A 13,451-nucleotide genomic window follows, 5' to 3' on the forward strand; every position below is an offset into this window, starting at 1 on the left:
ACCTAACTGGTACTCAAGGGGATGGTAAGTGTATTACACAGTGAGGTCTCAACTACACCATATAATACACCACATTCCTTACACAGCCATATAGTTACTAGACTGGGAAATAAATGATAGGCTAATAGGACACTAAAAGAGTAAATGGATAGAAACTGCTGACAGATACCACAATTAAAATAGACCAAAAGCATTTATAGTCCAGATAGATTTTAATTCTCCACGATGTTCTACAAACCTGTCATAAGGCAACGAGCTGGCAAGGAGGCTGCCCACAACTGCTGTCCTATGCTGTGAGGCAAGGATTAACACTAACTGCACAGCTGCCTTTTTTACATGCTCTTCAGTGGACTTCTGCAGCTCTTCGTGAATTCGTGCAATAATCTCGGGCACCTGAAAGAGAAAAATCAAAACTGGAAACCTTGCAAAAACTAAACACAGAATGGACATGTTTGTCCAGGTTAAAATGCTAACTTACCTTCGGTAATGATTTTTCTGAGAAAGACTAACTGCAGATTCCTAATCTTATAATATTCCCAGGGGTCGGACTGAATACGGAAACTCTTCAACAGTATCTTCAACAGTATCTGTGTATGCCGGTGGGTGGCATCAGGCGTCTCCAATCTGAAAGTCACTTGTGTGGTGCCTATATAGGTGCCATATCGTCGAGCTAACGCCAACTTCTTTTGACTATTTCAGCGGCAAAAACGCAAAGCCACGACTGCCCAATGTGTGAGCAGAATGTAACATGGGCTTGGGGTGAAATGCCCATTTCGCAGAACGGGGAGGACGGGTGGGTCGGTGAAGAATCTGCTGTTAGAGTCTCTACCAGAAAAAGAGTTACCAAAAGTAACTAACTTGTTCTTCCAATAGAAACTTTGAGCTGCAGATTCCTTACCTTAGAATGGATACCTAAACAATACCTCCCTGTAGGTGGGTAAGCGAGCAGACTCAAACCAGGAAGACCTTGAGGATCAAATGGGCAAAATGCCTTTTTCGATGGACCAGACTGTCCAAGAAGCAGTGCTTTGTGAACGTATGGAGTGATGCCACGTGGCAGCATGGGAGATGTCCAGGACAGGTACCCCATGTGCTCGCACAGTAGAAGCAGCTTTGACCATGGTGAAATGGACCCGCAAGCCCTTAGGAGGTTGCTTTACAGCTACTTTATAGCAGACTTTGTTACAGAGCATAATCCACTGAGAGATGGTCTGTTTTTGCACCACCTTGCCTTTATTTACTCCAGCGAACCCAATAAACAGTTCATCGACCATGATGTGATTGACGTAAAAAGAGAGGGCACTTTCTGGATTCAAATTATGGCGTTTCTCCTCTTCCTAAGAAGGATGAGGTGGGGCAAAAAAATGTGCAGTAGTGTGATGGTTTGGCAGATGTGGAAAGGAGTCACCACTTTCAGTAGAAAGGAGGCACAACTACGAAGAACCAGAATGTCTGTATAGAAGCTTGTGTATGAAGGTGTAACAAAGAGCTTGAAGCTTACTAACCCTCCTGGCCAATGTAAAGGTCACCAAGAATAATGTCTTAAGGGTTAGAAGCCACAGAGGACATCTATGCAGGTGCTCGAATGGGGAATACATAACCATCAGAACAAGATTGAGGTCCCATTGGGGCAGGACAAAAAGGGCAGGAGGGAACAAGTGTTGCAGGGGCTTAAGGAAATATGTCACAACACTTTTGTCAGATGTATTACAGTAGAAAGTATACCATTACCATGGAATAACTTTAGCACACATACCTTTACAACAAAAATAAAAGTATACATCAGGTAAGTGAAAACTATGTGTACATATATTACCTTATCCACCCCTAAATCCTGAACACAACCTTACCACCCTAAAACCTAAAAATACATTTACCCACCCCATAACCCTAAAAACACCCTTACCACCCAATACCTCTACCCACCTTAAACCCTAAAAACACCCTTACCTCCCAATATCCTTATCCACCCTATAAAACACCCTTACCAGCCTATACCCTTACCCACCCCTAAACACTTAAATCTTCCTTACCCTAACACACACATATATAATGTATTTATTTTAAGGGGGTTGCGCCTGATATATACATACATTACATAAGTGGTAAAGGCACATTCACGATAATGACTTCTGTGGTAAATGTATTGTGTGGTAATGACTGCATGGTAATGACTGCATGGTAATGCGTGGTATTCACAGTATGGTAAAGGTTGTTTCACCATTTGTCTGCCCTGGCATTCAGAGATCTCGCCAGGTGATGCACGTCCAGGAAGATTCTGCGGTGGTCCAGCGCCCCCTGGAACAGGGCCCGCAACATGACCCCACCCTGTATCTTACAAGGCCACATCGCGGAAGTGTTGCCTGTGAACAGCTGAACCAGCCTTCCCTCGAAATAGATGGGTAGAATGCCTCGCAGCTCCAAAAGGTTTAAGTGGAGCATCTTCTCTGCCAGACACCAGAGTACTTTGATCTCCACCTCCCCCAGGTGGCCACACCATCCCAGTAGTGATGCACCAGTCACAACTGTAAATTATGGGTGGGGAAAGGGGAGGGGTCTGCCTTTGACCAACCACTGTTTAACAACCACCACTGCAGATCTTTTGTAGTCTCCTCTGAAATTTGGAAGCGATCGGAAAGATTCCCCTGATGCTTGCCATTCCCAAAGCCAGCATATGCCATGTGGCGTGCTTCACCAGCAGTATGCCGGAGGCCATCAATCCCTGTAGCCTAGAGTCAGTCTCACTGAAATCCATGACCAAGGTTGAAACATCGGGTATTCGTAGCACGAATTACATCAATGCTCCATTCTGGAGAATGGGTGTGAAACTGCACTATCTCCAGAATGGGTCCGACTTCTGAGAAGGAGCTAGGGGTGACTTTAGCATGTTTGTAGGAAAATACCTCTGTTTGACACACCCACCCACACTTTTTGCTCACTGGTACGGATGCTTTTGATAGGAAGTGCACTGGGTCCCTGCTAACCAGGCGCCAGTGCCAGTGCTCTTTTCCTGAAATGATACACGTTAATTGTAACCCAACTGGCAAGGACTTAAGCACCCCTGCAAGTCCCTGATAAATGGCACTTCTGCTACCCAAGGCACGGTACTAAAGAGGGTCCCTAAAGGCTGTAGCATGTATTATGCCATCCTAAAAGACCCACACACAAACAGCTTGAAGCACAAGTTACTTACTTGTGTAACGATATATCTGTAAGAGACATTAGTTAGTGATAGATTCCTTACCTTAGAACATCCCCAGGCGTCAGACTGGATCAGGAAAGTTTTCGTCATCAGTACCACTGCGCGTCGGCAGGCGTCGTCGTACGGCTCCGCATACGTCGCTGGCGGCGTATCCACTGAGATGACGTCATCGGAGCTACTTAGACGCCCTGAGACATCAGTTCTGTACACAATTTTTCCGCGCCAGGAGCACAGAGCCATGCCAGAGACCGACTACTGGTGTAATAGAACTAGGGCCCTAAAAGGGATGACCTGAACCCTACAGAACAGTTCGCAGAACGTGGAGGATGGGCGGGCGGTAAGGAATCGATCACTAACTAATTTGTCTTACAGATATATCGTTACACAAGTAAGTAACTTGTGCATCTGAAAGAAACACGTTAGTGATAGATTTCTTACCTTAGAATACATACCCAAGCAGTACCAACCCCGGTGGTGGGTCTGCGAAGTGAGATTACACCAGAAAGTCATGAAGAACTGAACGGCCAAAGAAACCGACTCTCCGGACCGGACTGTCAAGGCAATAGTGCTTAGTGAAAGTATGCAACAAGGCCCAAGTGGCTGCTGGACAGATGTCTTGCAGGGGGACACCGCGTCCCAATGCTGTAGTAGCTGCTGTCGCCTTGGTAGAATGGGCGCGCAGCCCAACCGGAGGTTCCTTTTTAGCCAGACAGTAACAGGCTTTAATGCACAAGACAACCCATCAGGAGATAGTGCGCTTGTGCACAGCCCGGCCTTTCTTGGCACCCACATAGCCAACAAAGAGCTGGTCATCCACCCGGAACTGTTGTGTGCGGTTGAGATAGAACAAAAGCGCATGTTTTGGGTCCAGACGGTGGAGCCTCTCCTCTTCTCTTGAAGGGTGCAGAAAGAAAGTGGGCAGAGTAACAGTTTGCCCGAGATGAAAGGCAGAGACTACTTTTGGTAGAAAGAAGGGACGTGGTGGAAGCACAACCTTGTCCGGATGAATCGCCAGGAAAGGTGGTTTGCAGGAAAGAGCCTGGAGCTTACTCACCCGCCGAGCGGAGGTGATGGCCACCAGGAACACAGTTTTCAAAGTTAATAACCGCAAAGGACAATTATGAAGAGCCTCAAAGGGAGCGCACATCAAGTATGTAAGAACCAGGTTCAAGTCCCATTGAGGCATCACAAAAGGAATACGAGGGAAAAGGTGAGTAATGCCTTTGAGAAATCTATTGACAACTGGGGACTTGAAAAGAGAAGGCTGATCAGGCAGCTTAAGAAAGGCTGAAAGAGCAGAAAGGTAGCCCTTGATAGTGCCCAGAGCAGAGCCCTGCTGGACCAAAGAAAGAAGGAACAATAGGACCTCAGAAAGAGGGGAAGCAAGAGGATCAACAGATTTCGCTGTGCACCATGCCACAAATTCTTTCCACCGACAGGCGTATACCGTTTTAGTGGAGGGACGCCTGGCTGCCAGATTCACATTACAGACTTCGGGAGGCAAGTCAAATGGAATCAGCTGTCGCCGCTCAATCTCCATGCAAGGAGGTGGAGGCTGGACAGGTTCGGGTGGAGGACCGTCCCCTGTTGCTGCGACAGGAGATCCTCCCGAAGAGGCAGTCGGATCTGGGGATCCACGCTCATACTGAGTAGCTCGGGATACCAAACTCTTCGTGCCCAATCCAGTGCCACAAGAATGACTTGGGACCGGTCGCGCGTGATCTTCTTCAGCACTCTGGGCAGAAGTGGTATAATCGGAAAGGCGTACAACAGACCACAACTCCACTCGCGACGAAAATCGTCGCCTAGTGAGTGCTGCCTTGGAAACTCCAACGCGCAGAACTGCTGACATTGCGCGTTCTCTTCGGTTGCGAATAGACCTAACCAAGGTTCTCCCCATGGCTGAAAGAGACCTTGCACCACCTCCGAGTGAAGACGCCATTCGTGATCCAACATGCACCTGCAGCTGAGCTCGTCCGCCCTGGCGTTCAGGACACCTGCCAGGTGTTGAACCACCAAGGAAATGCCTGGACGTTCCAGCCACGTCCAGAGATGAAGAGCATCCTGACATAGGGTCCCTGACCCCACCCTGCCTTGTTTGTTGCAGTACCACATGGCGGTGGTGTTGTCTGTGAACACCTGCACTACTCTCCCCTTGACAGAGGGAAGGAATGCTTTGAGTGCAAGTAGGATCACCCTGAGCTCCAAAAGATTGATATGGAGCTTGGACTCCGCCAGAGACCTCTGATCTCCGCCTCTCCCATGTGGCTGCCCCATCCCAGGAGGGACGTGTCCGTTACTACTGTGTTCTCCGGTTGGGGAAGGGAGAGGGATCTGCCGCTGACCCAACGCTGGTTCGTGAGCCACCACTGCAAGTACTGTACAGTGCCCTCCGAGATCTGGACGTAGTCGGACATGTTCCCCTGATGCAGCAGCCACTGGAACTTCAGGTCCCACTGCAGAGCCCGCAAAAGCCATCTGGCATGATCGATTAGCAGGATGCAGGAGGCCATGAGGCCCAGCAGCCTCAGGGTCTTCCTGGCTGAAAACCAGGGCTGAAAGATCGGAATCATAGCACAAATGTCCCGGACTCGCTGTTCGGGAGGATAAACCCGAAACTACGCCGTATCCATAACCGCTCCGATGAAGAGGAGCTGCTGAGAGGGAATCAGGTGTAACTTCGGCATGTTGATAGAAAACCCCAGCAAATACAGGAGGTCGGCCGTAGTCTGGAGGTGGGAGACAACTGCCTGGGGCGAACCCGCCTTCAACAGCCAGTCGTCGAGATAGGAGAAGACTGAAACTCCTGATCTGCGCAGATGAGCTGCGACCACCGCCATCACTTTTGTGAACACCTGAGGGGCGCTGGTAAGGCCGAAAGGGAGCACGGTGAACTGAAAGTGGTCGTGGCCTACCGTGAACCGATGGTAACACCGGTGGGCCGGCAGGATGGGGATATGAAAATAAGCATCCTGCAATTCCAACGCTACCATCCAGTCATGCGGGTCCAGGGCAGACAAGACCTGAGCAAGCAGGAGCATCTTCAACTTCTCCTTCCGGATCAAGCGGTTGACGATCCGGAGGTCTAAGACAGGCCACAGGCCCATGTCCTTCTTTGGAACCACGAAGTAGTGGGAATAACAACCACGACCTACTTCTGGCATCGGAACGCGCTCGATGGCCCCCGACATGCGGTGGTACTGAGGTGGCATGGCTGGAGGTGTACACTTGAAGGGGAGGGAGTAGCCCCTCAGGACTATTTGCAGAACCCACCTGTCTGAGGTTATGGAGCGCCAGTGGGGAAGGTGATGGAGAATCCTGCCACCCACAGGCGCCAGGTGGGCCTGCAACACCGGACTAGGAAGGTTTAGAGGCGGCGGCAGCAGGGGAGGTGGTGGATTGACCCGCCCGCTGTCCTTGGGACTCACCACGGCGGGTCCCACGTCCGCGACTGCGCTAAAACTGTGGCTGCGCAGGCTTGCGGGTCTGAAAGGAACGCGCCTGGGCGCCCCAACCCTGACCTCGAAAGGACCGAAAAGCAGACCCCGAGGGTGTACGCGTGGTGGCGAGACCCAAGGACTGGGCCGTAGCCCGAGAGTCCTTAAAGCGTTCCAGGGTGCTATCCGCCTTATCACCAAAGAGGCGTGTGCCATTAAAGGGCATGTCCAACAAGGTGTTCTGGACATTCCCAGAGAAGCCAGTAGTTCGGAGCCAAGCATTACGATGGAGTGCAACTGTTGTGGAAAGTGCCCTATCGAGAGTATCGGCCGTGTCAAGCCCACAACGAATAGTACATTTTGAAGCATCATCTCCCTTCGGTAATGGCTTGGGAGAGAGCCGCCCGTGCTTCCACAGGGCACCTGTGCCACGGTGTCCCACACACAATGGGAATAGTGGCCTAGCAGGCACGCAGTATTCACCGCCCAGAGCTGGCAGATGTGAAAATCTTTTTCCCAAATTGCTCCTGTTTCCTAGATTCTTTGTCCTATGGAGCAGAAGGGAACGCACTTGGCGAAGCAGAAGACTGGACAACCAGACTCTCAGGCGTCGGGTGTTGTGTGAGAAAGCTGGGATCGCCCGGCGCCAGGCGATGGCGGTGTGCCACACCCTTGTCTACAGGAACTCCTGTGCTAGGTTTGATCCAGGTGCTCAACAGGATATCAGTAAGCGCTTCATTGAAGGGCAGTAACAGCTCCGCAGAGGAGGACTGCGGCTGCAGCACCTGAGTCAGGAGATTGGTCATGATAGGTACAGAAGGGAGCTCGGGGTTAAGAGCCTCAGCCGCCCTACGCAACACCACTGAAAAAGTCCCAACCTTCTACGTGGCCACGGAAGAAGGGAACAGAGTACCAGGGTGTGGAGAGAATTCCAGATCTACTGGACCCTCCACATCGCCTTCCCATTCAGGCTCATCCTCGCATTGAGCTGCAAGAGGGTCCTCAGACCCCTCCCAGTAGCCCCCTTCATCCACCGGTTGTTGAAGAGGTCGGTAAGGACAAGGTGCCCTGGGAAATGGGATAAACTCCCCTCCAAGCAATGGAATGGAAGGGTAACATACCGGTCCCGGTTTGGTGCCGTCCGGCGTCAGGGGCGCGGATCCAGGGCCCAGGCCAGAGCCGTCGGCACCACCGGTTATGGTGCCGGCGTAGCCGAGGCCAGAGGCGGTGGCACGGAAGCAAACCCTTCCGACGGATCTGCGGGGTTCGAAGGCGCTCCGGAGGGACCCGACGAGGCAAGCAAATGGCGCAAGGCCGACATGAAGGCCTGCACCTCGTCCGAAGTCGTGTGCGGTCCCGGAAAGGGTGGGAAGGCCGCAGACAACAACGGAGGCTCCAACGGAGCAGCGGGGGAGTGACCGCCTGAGCTGTCCTGGCTGAAGAGGGGTGAAACACCGAAACCGGTCCTAGGATGCTTGGGTCCAGTCCACGGAGGACCTGGCTTGGTAGTTCGGGCTGAACTGTTCCCATGAGGCACAGGGTCAAGACTGATTTGCATATGGCTGGGTTCAAACTGGAATGGCATGGTGAGCAAAAAAACGATGGATTTAGGCCCAGATCTCTGTACTGGAGTGAATGTATGACATTGTTCTGCATTCTGTCCATCAACTGTTGTTTTTACATTTGTCACCCCGAGTGGGACGGGTATGCTCAGACGTGAGTCCCGTGCTCTCCATGCCACTGGATTCAAGCTATCCTGGCTGAAGAGGGTGAAACCCCGAAAGCGGTCCTAGGATGCTTAGGTCCAATCCAGGGAGGACCTGGCTTGGCAGTTCGGGCTGGACTGTTCCCATGAGGCACAGGGTCAAGTCTGATTTGCATATGGCTGGGTTCAAACTGGAATGGCATGGTGAGCAAAAAAAACGATGGATTTAGGCGCAGATCTCTGTACTGGGGTGAATGTATGACATTGTTCTACATTCTGTCCATCAACTGTTGTTTTTCCAAGCAGAAGAGACGCACGTCATGCGGGTCCGCTACCGACATGTTTCGGCGGCAGGCCCTACAGGACTTAAACCTGGGCATCCCTACTGCACCAGGAGTCAAGTACTCGACAAAACAAGTTGTCAGAAACCAAGTTAAAACTTTTTTAACTAGGGGTACTGCTCTCTCTTGGATCTGCGCTGCTGTGCGGAAAAAGAAATAACTGACGTCATCGCGCATCTAAGTAGCTCCAATGACGTCATCTCGGCGGATACGACGCCAGTGACGTATGCGGAGCCGTATGACGATGCGTGCCGACACGCAGGTGTACTGCTGGCGAAAACTTTACGGATCCAGTCTGACGCCTGAGGATATTCTAAGGTAAGGAATCGATCATCAACGTGTCTCTTTCAGATACTGCCATTGCAGGATGCGTGAAATGGTGCAAACCCTTCTGAAAACACTACTTTGCTCATCCCCTGTGTGCAATGCCAAAATACATTACATGTACTGTATGTAAGTCAGCCCTACATCAGGCCTTTAGAGCACTAAGGCAGGGTGCTCTAGATTACATGGGAGGGCTGATCTGCGATAGCCGATAAGCCCCTGTAAAGCCCAGTTCCATTACCAGTCATTGCAAGTGATCAGGAAGTCATTTTAAAACTATGTACTGGGCACTGGTCATTACAAGTTACCCAGTTACATAACAGCTTCTCTGAAAATAATCATGTCTGGTGTCAAACACCCAGAAGGCACTTTAGAGGTGACCCCAGTAACCATACTAGTCAGTGTGTTGGCTGACTGGTATGGTCCAGCCTGCCACCAAAGACGAGTTTCAGAAACCTGCAAGGGAGAGCCCGTGCTCTCAGAGGTCAGGAACAATGCCTGCTTGGCAAAAGGTGCTGCCACCACCTCCAGCAGAAAGACTAACAAATCATCATATTAAGGCCAGGGGCTTCAATGTCTCTGGGGGCGATACCACGCGACTCCTCCCTGACGTCGTCCGCCGGCGTGACGTCAGCGAGATCACATAAGCTCCACCCCGGCGCACTGACATCAGTTTTCTTCGGAGAACTTTTCCGTGCCACAACGCGGAGCCATCACAAACATAACTGTGGAGAGTATGGGAACAGTGTGCGAAAAATCGGTGAAACAGAAAAGAGAGAAATGAAAGTTGAGGAACAGCACCAGTTGGAAAAGTGCCAAGCACTAAGGCACAAAAAGCCATAGCGTGAAAGTCATAGCAGTGAAAGAGCAGAGCACCACTCCGAGGAACACCCTTGCAAGCTAAGGCGACAGCCTTCCAGGAGGCAGAAAGCATGTTAAAAACGCCATAGCAGAAGAGAGAGAGAGAGAGAGAGAGATAGAGTGAGAGACTGCAATCACAATCCACAACAGTGAAGGGCAACAAGCCCGGAACAGAGGAAGAGCAGCAATCCACCCCCAGACGACACCATCAAGGAGGGCCGTATCCCTTGAAAGGAGCGAAAAGGCCAAGGTACAGGCAAAAAAAAAAAAACAACGTAGAGGACTGCCAAGGATTCAGAAACCGCAAGCAAGTAAAAGGGAGAAGAGTAAAAGTAGGCCCCTACACTGGAGAAAAAACCAGGGTGGAGGGACGCAGAAGCACACATGAACCAACCGATAATGTATCATAAGGGAAGGGGTGGAACAATCAAGCATAACGAAGCATCCTGCCCGGGAGGAAGCGAAGTGGACACCATAGAAGACAAGCCCCCCAGAGGGAGGCGAGTGCAGAAAACCAAACTGAACGTCCTCGCAGAACGGGGAGGAAGGGTGGGCCGTGAAGGGATCTGCGGCTAGAATCGTCTCTACCAGATACATCGTTACCGAAGGTAAGTAACTTGTACATCTGATAGCCATACCCAGAGGGGAGGAGGGCCTGCGAGAGAACCTCCCCAGTAGGAAGAAACACAGGGCCCCAGCAGGGGGACGTGTCACGGGGACAAGAAGGGGGGCCCAGCCCCTACCAAACAGAAGTAAGCAAGGCAGAGGGAAGACTAGGAGACCACAAGCCCATCCAAGGTACAACTGCTACAACCCCCTCGGAGGGACAGACAGCTGCAGAGGAGCACCCAGGAGGAAAAGATCCACCCCCAACTCCAGGGAGAAGAGGAAGAACCGGAGGCAGAGTCCGCCGTAGAAAAACACACAGCTATAGCGGACAGCTGAACAGGCATCTGCCACAAGGCAGCACACAAGGCAGGAACGGCTCCACAGCCAAGAAGCGCAGGCAGAAGAAGAAAGGCATAGGCGTGCAAAACCCCAGCAGAACAAGAGGCAGGGGCACAAGGGAACACCCCAAGGGCCACGGCGGTGGACCAGAGTAAGCAGGCATGCGCAGCCGGCAGCTGGCCAGACCATGGAGCAGGGCACCCAGAACAAGCCAGGCGCAAGCAGAGGCCAGAGGCCAGGGAAAGTCAGAACAAGCCCCAAAGGAGGATCGTACTATAGACGCACACTGACCCACGAAGAGAAGCGGGACCAGCCGGAAGAGACACGGAGGACGGACCCAAGCCGCCAACCAGAACACAGGAAAGCCAGGAGAAACCGAGCCCCCCTGGAACACCATACAGAGGACCAGGTCTAAACGCCAGACAGGAAAGCCGAAACGCCACAATACGACACCGCAGACAGCATGCCGGACTGGTCGAGCGATGTAGCAAACAACGAGAATTATATAACCTGGAGCAGCGCAAGCTGCGCCCGTACAAGACAAAAGGGACCGCACCAGTGGTATACAGCGATACCAGGACAGGCAGGAAACCCGAAAAAGGAGCGACCATAGCATCCCAGCGCAGGACAGAGCTATGCAATAGCTACAAGTACCCCACATAGGGTATGATACGTCCCAAGAAAACATTAGAACACCTCTTAGGGAAAGATCCCACAGCAGAGGACAAGAACATAAAGTTAAGGTATGAAACCTCCCAGGTAACATGAGAGCACCTCTTAGGGAAAAATCCCACAGCAGAGGACAAGAAAATAAGGACCTGCAGATAGGACCACAGACGGCTTGCAATCAGCCAAACAAAAAACATACAGAAGGCCCAACCCGAGGACACATTAAAGGAGCAAGAACCACAAGAGCCAAAAGGGCTGTACCAGCAGCCAACAGCACACAAAGGGGTCAACCCAAGTACCCCGAAGGCACACCAACCCACACAGAAGTCCCAGACGGTCCAACTGAACCACTAGACCCCCGAAAAAAGGGTGGGAAAATGTCGCCCATAAAGCAGCAGAGGACCGACAAGCCAGACTACGGAGGGGGAGGACGACAGAGCTCCGCAAGGAGCCGCTGAATGGAGGCATCCGCATGAGTGTTAAACAAAAGCACCCCGTCAAAGGGCAGATCATCCAGATGCTCCCTAACGTTCTCAGGGAAAACGCTATCCCTCAGCCAAGCATGGCGACGGAGAGCCACTGAACTAGCCATAGTGCGGCCGAGAGCATCAGAATCTTCCAGGGCCGAACAAAGAATAAATGCGGCCAACCCCCGGTCAACCACCACATGGCACCGCAGATCAGCGCAGACACCTTCCTGAGAGGCAGAAGACAGAAGGGACTCCACAGAATCCCACAAGCTGGAAGTAGCCCTGGCCAACACACAAAGCATGTTGAGCGCTAACAAAGCAGCACTAGAGGAAGCGAAGAGGTTACGCCCCCCATGAATCCAACCACCGGGCCTCCTGTGATGGAGGAAACGACACCAAAGGTAAGGAAGGGAAAGCAGTCTGCAGAAGAGGGACCTGGGTAGAAGGGTGGAAAGAAAGGCAGACTGGATCATGCGGAGCAGGATGGTGGCAGTGGAGGAGCAACTGGGGCACCGGATCCCCTGTGGCAGGACGCCCCCAAAAGAGAATTATGGAGCAAAGCTTCGAAGGGAAGAAGCAGCTCCCATCCACCAGAGCCCTGATGGAGAACCTCAAGCAAATGGTCCATAGGGAATGGGGTGGCGGGGTCACCCATGTGCAAAAAGCCAGCAGCCGTGGAAATGGCCCAGGCAAAGGCTGCACTCGCCTCTGTAGGGTGTTGTGAGGGGGAAAGCAATTCCTCCGTGGGTGACGGCTGTAAACTAAGCCGGCCATCCCAGAGTCCAGCTGGAGGAAGAAACGGCCAGCCCCGGAACGGAGGAAGATGCACGGACAAGTGGGGTACTTGAGGTGCCTCCGGGGAAGGCTGTGGCCGCGGGGACGGTAAAGAGCCCTCCCTGGAAGACGCCGGGGAAAAGGCCACGATGCAGCGACCCGTCTCCGGGGAAGAAGAGACATAAAGCTGACGATCTTCCGGAGAGGAAGGGGCCTTAGGAGACGAGTCGATGACACGGCGCCGGCACGACGCCGTGGAGTCCACGCCGGCGTGACTTCATCCGGCAGCGGAGGGTACACCGAGACGACCTCATTCACCACGTGCGCTCCAGGAGAATGGGGCGGAGCCGGCTCCGGGTCGGCAGAAGAACGGTGCCGCAAAGGCATCGACTGGCCCGCCGACGAAGCAGCAGCCTGTGTGGAGAGACAAGAGGGACCCGGGGATGGGACCCGGGGATGCGCCCCGGCCCCGAGCGGCATCAGCTCGGCTTCAGGCAAGGCCGCCACCTGCCCAGAAGACCGAGGGGAACCCGGGGACGAGCCCTGAGTTCCAGCAACCTCCTGCGACACCACAGGGACCCCCTCGGGGGTTTACGGCGAGGCAGAGGCGCCGTGGGCCGAAGAGGGGAAATCCCGTAGGGCCGCACCCCGATGACACCACACCTCCAACAGCTGAAGCCGCACCCATCGGCGCCGGAGCCGCCAGCGACGCCGCGGAAG

At 52.7% G+C, this 13,451-nt stretch overlaps 1 protein-coding gene across 2 annotated transcripts in view; it reads right to left on the bottom strand.

Moving 5' to 3' along the window:
* MROH1 (maestro heat like repeat family member 1) overlaps positions 1-13,451 on the bottom strand; it is a 2,508,022-nt gene that overhangs the window by 649,302 nt on the left and 1,845,269 nt on the right. For both annotated transcript variants that reach the window (XM_085604508.1, XM_085604507.1), the window contains one exon: positions 239-393. In XM_085604508.1, coding sequence (XP_085460634.1) covers positions 239-393 — 155 coding nt within the window. The remainder of the gene's footprint in view (positions 1-238; positions 394-13,451) is intronic.

Source organism: Triturus cristatus, chromosome 5_1, assembly GCF_964204655.1.
Source record: "Triturus cristatus chromosome 5_1, aTriCri1.1, whole genome shotgun sequence".
Classification (NCBI taxonomy): domain Eukaryota; kingdom Metazoa; phylum Chordata; class Amphibia; order Caudata; family Salamandridae; genus Triturus; species Triturus cristatus.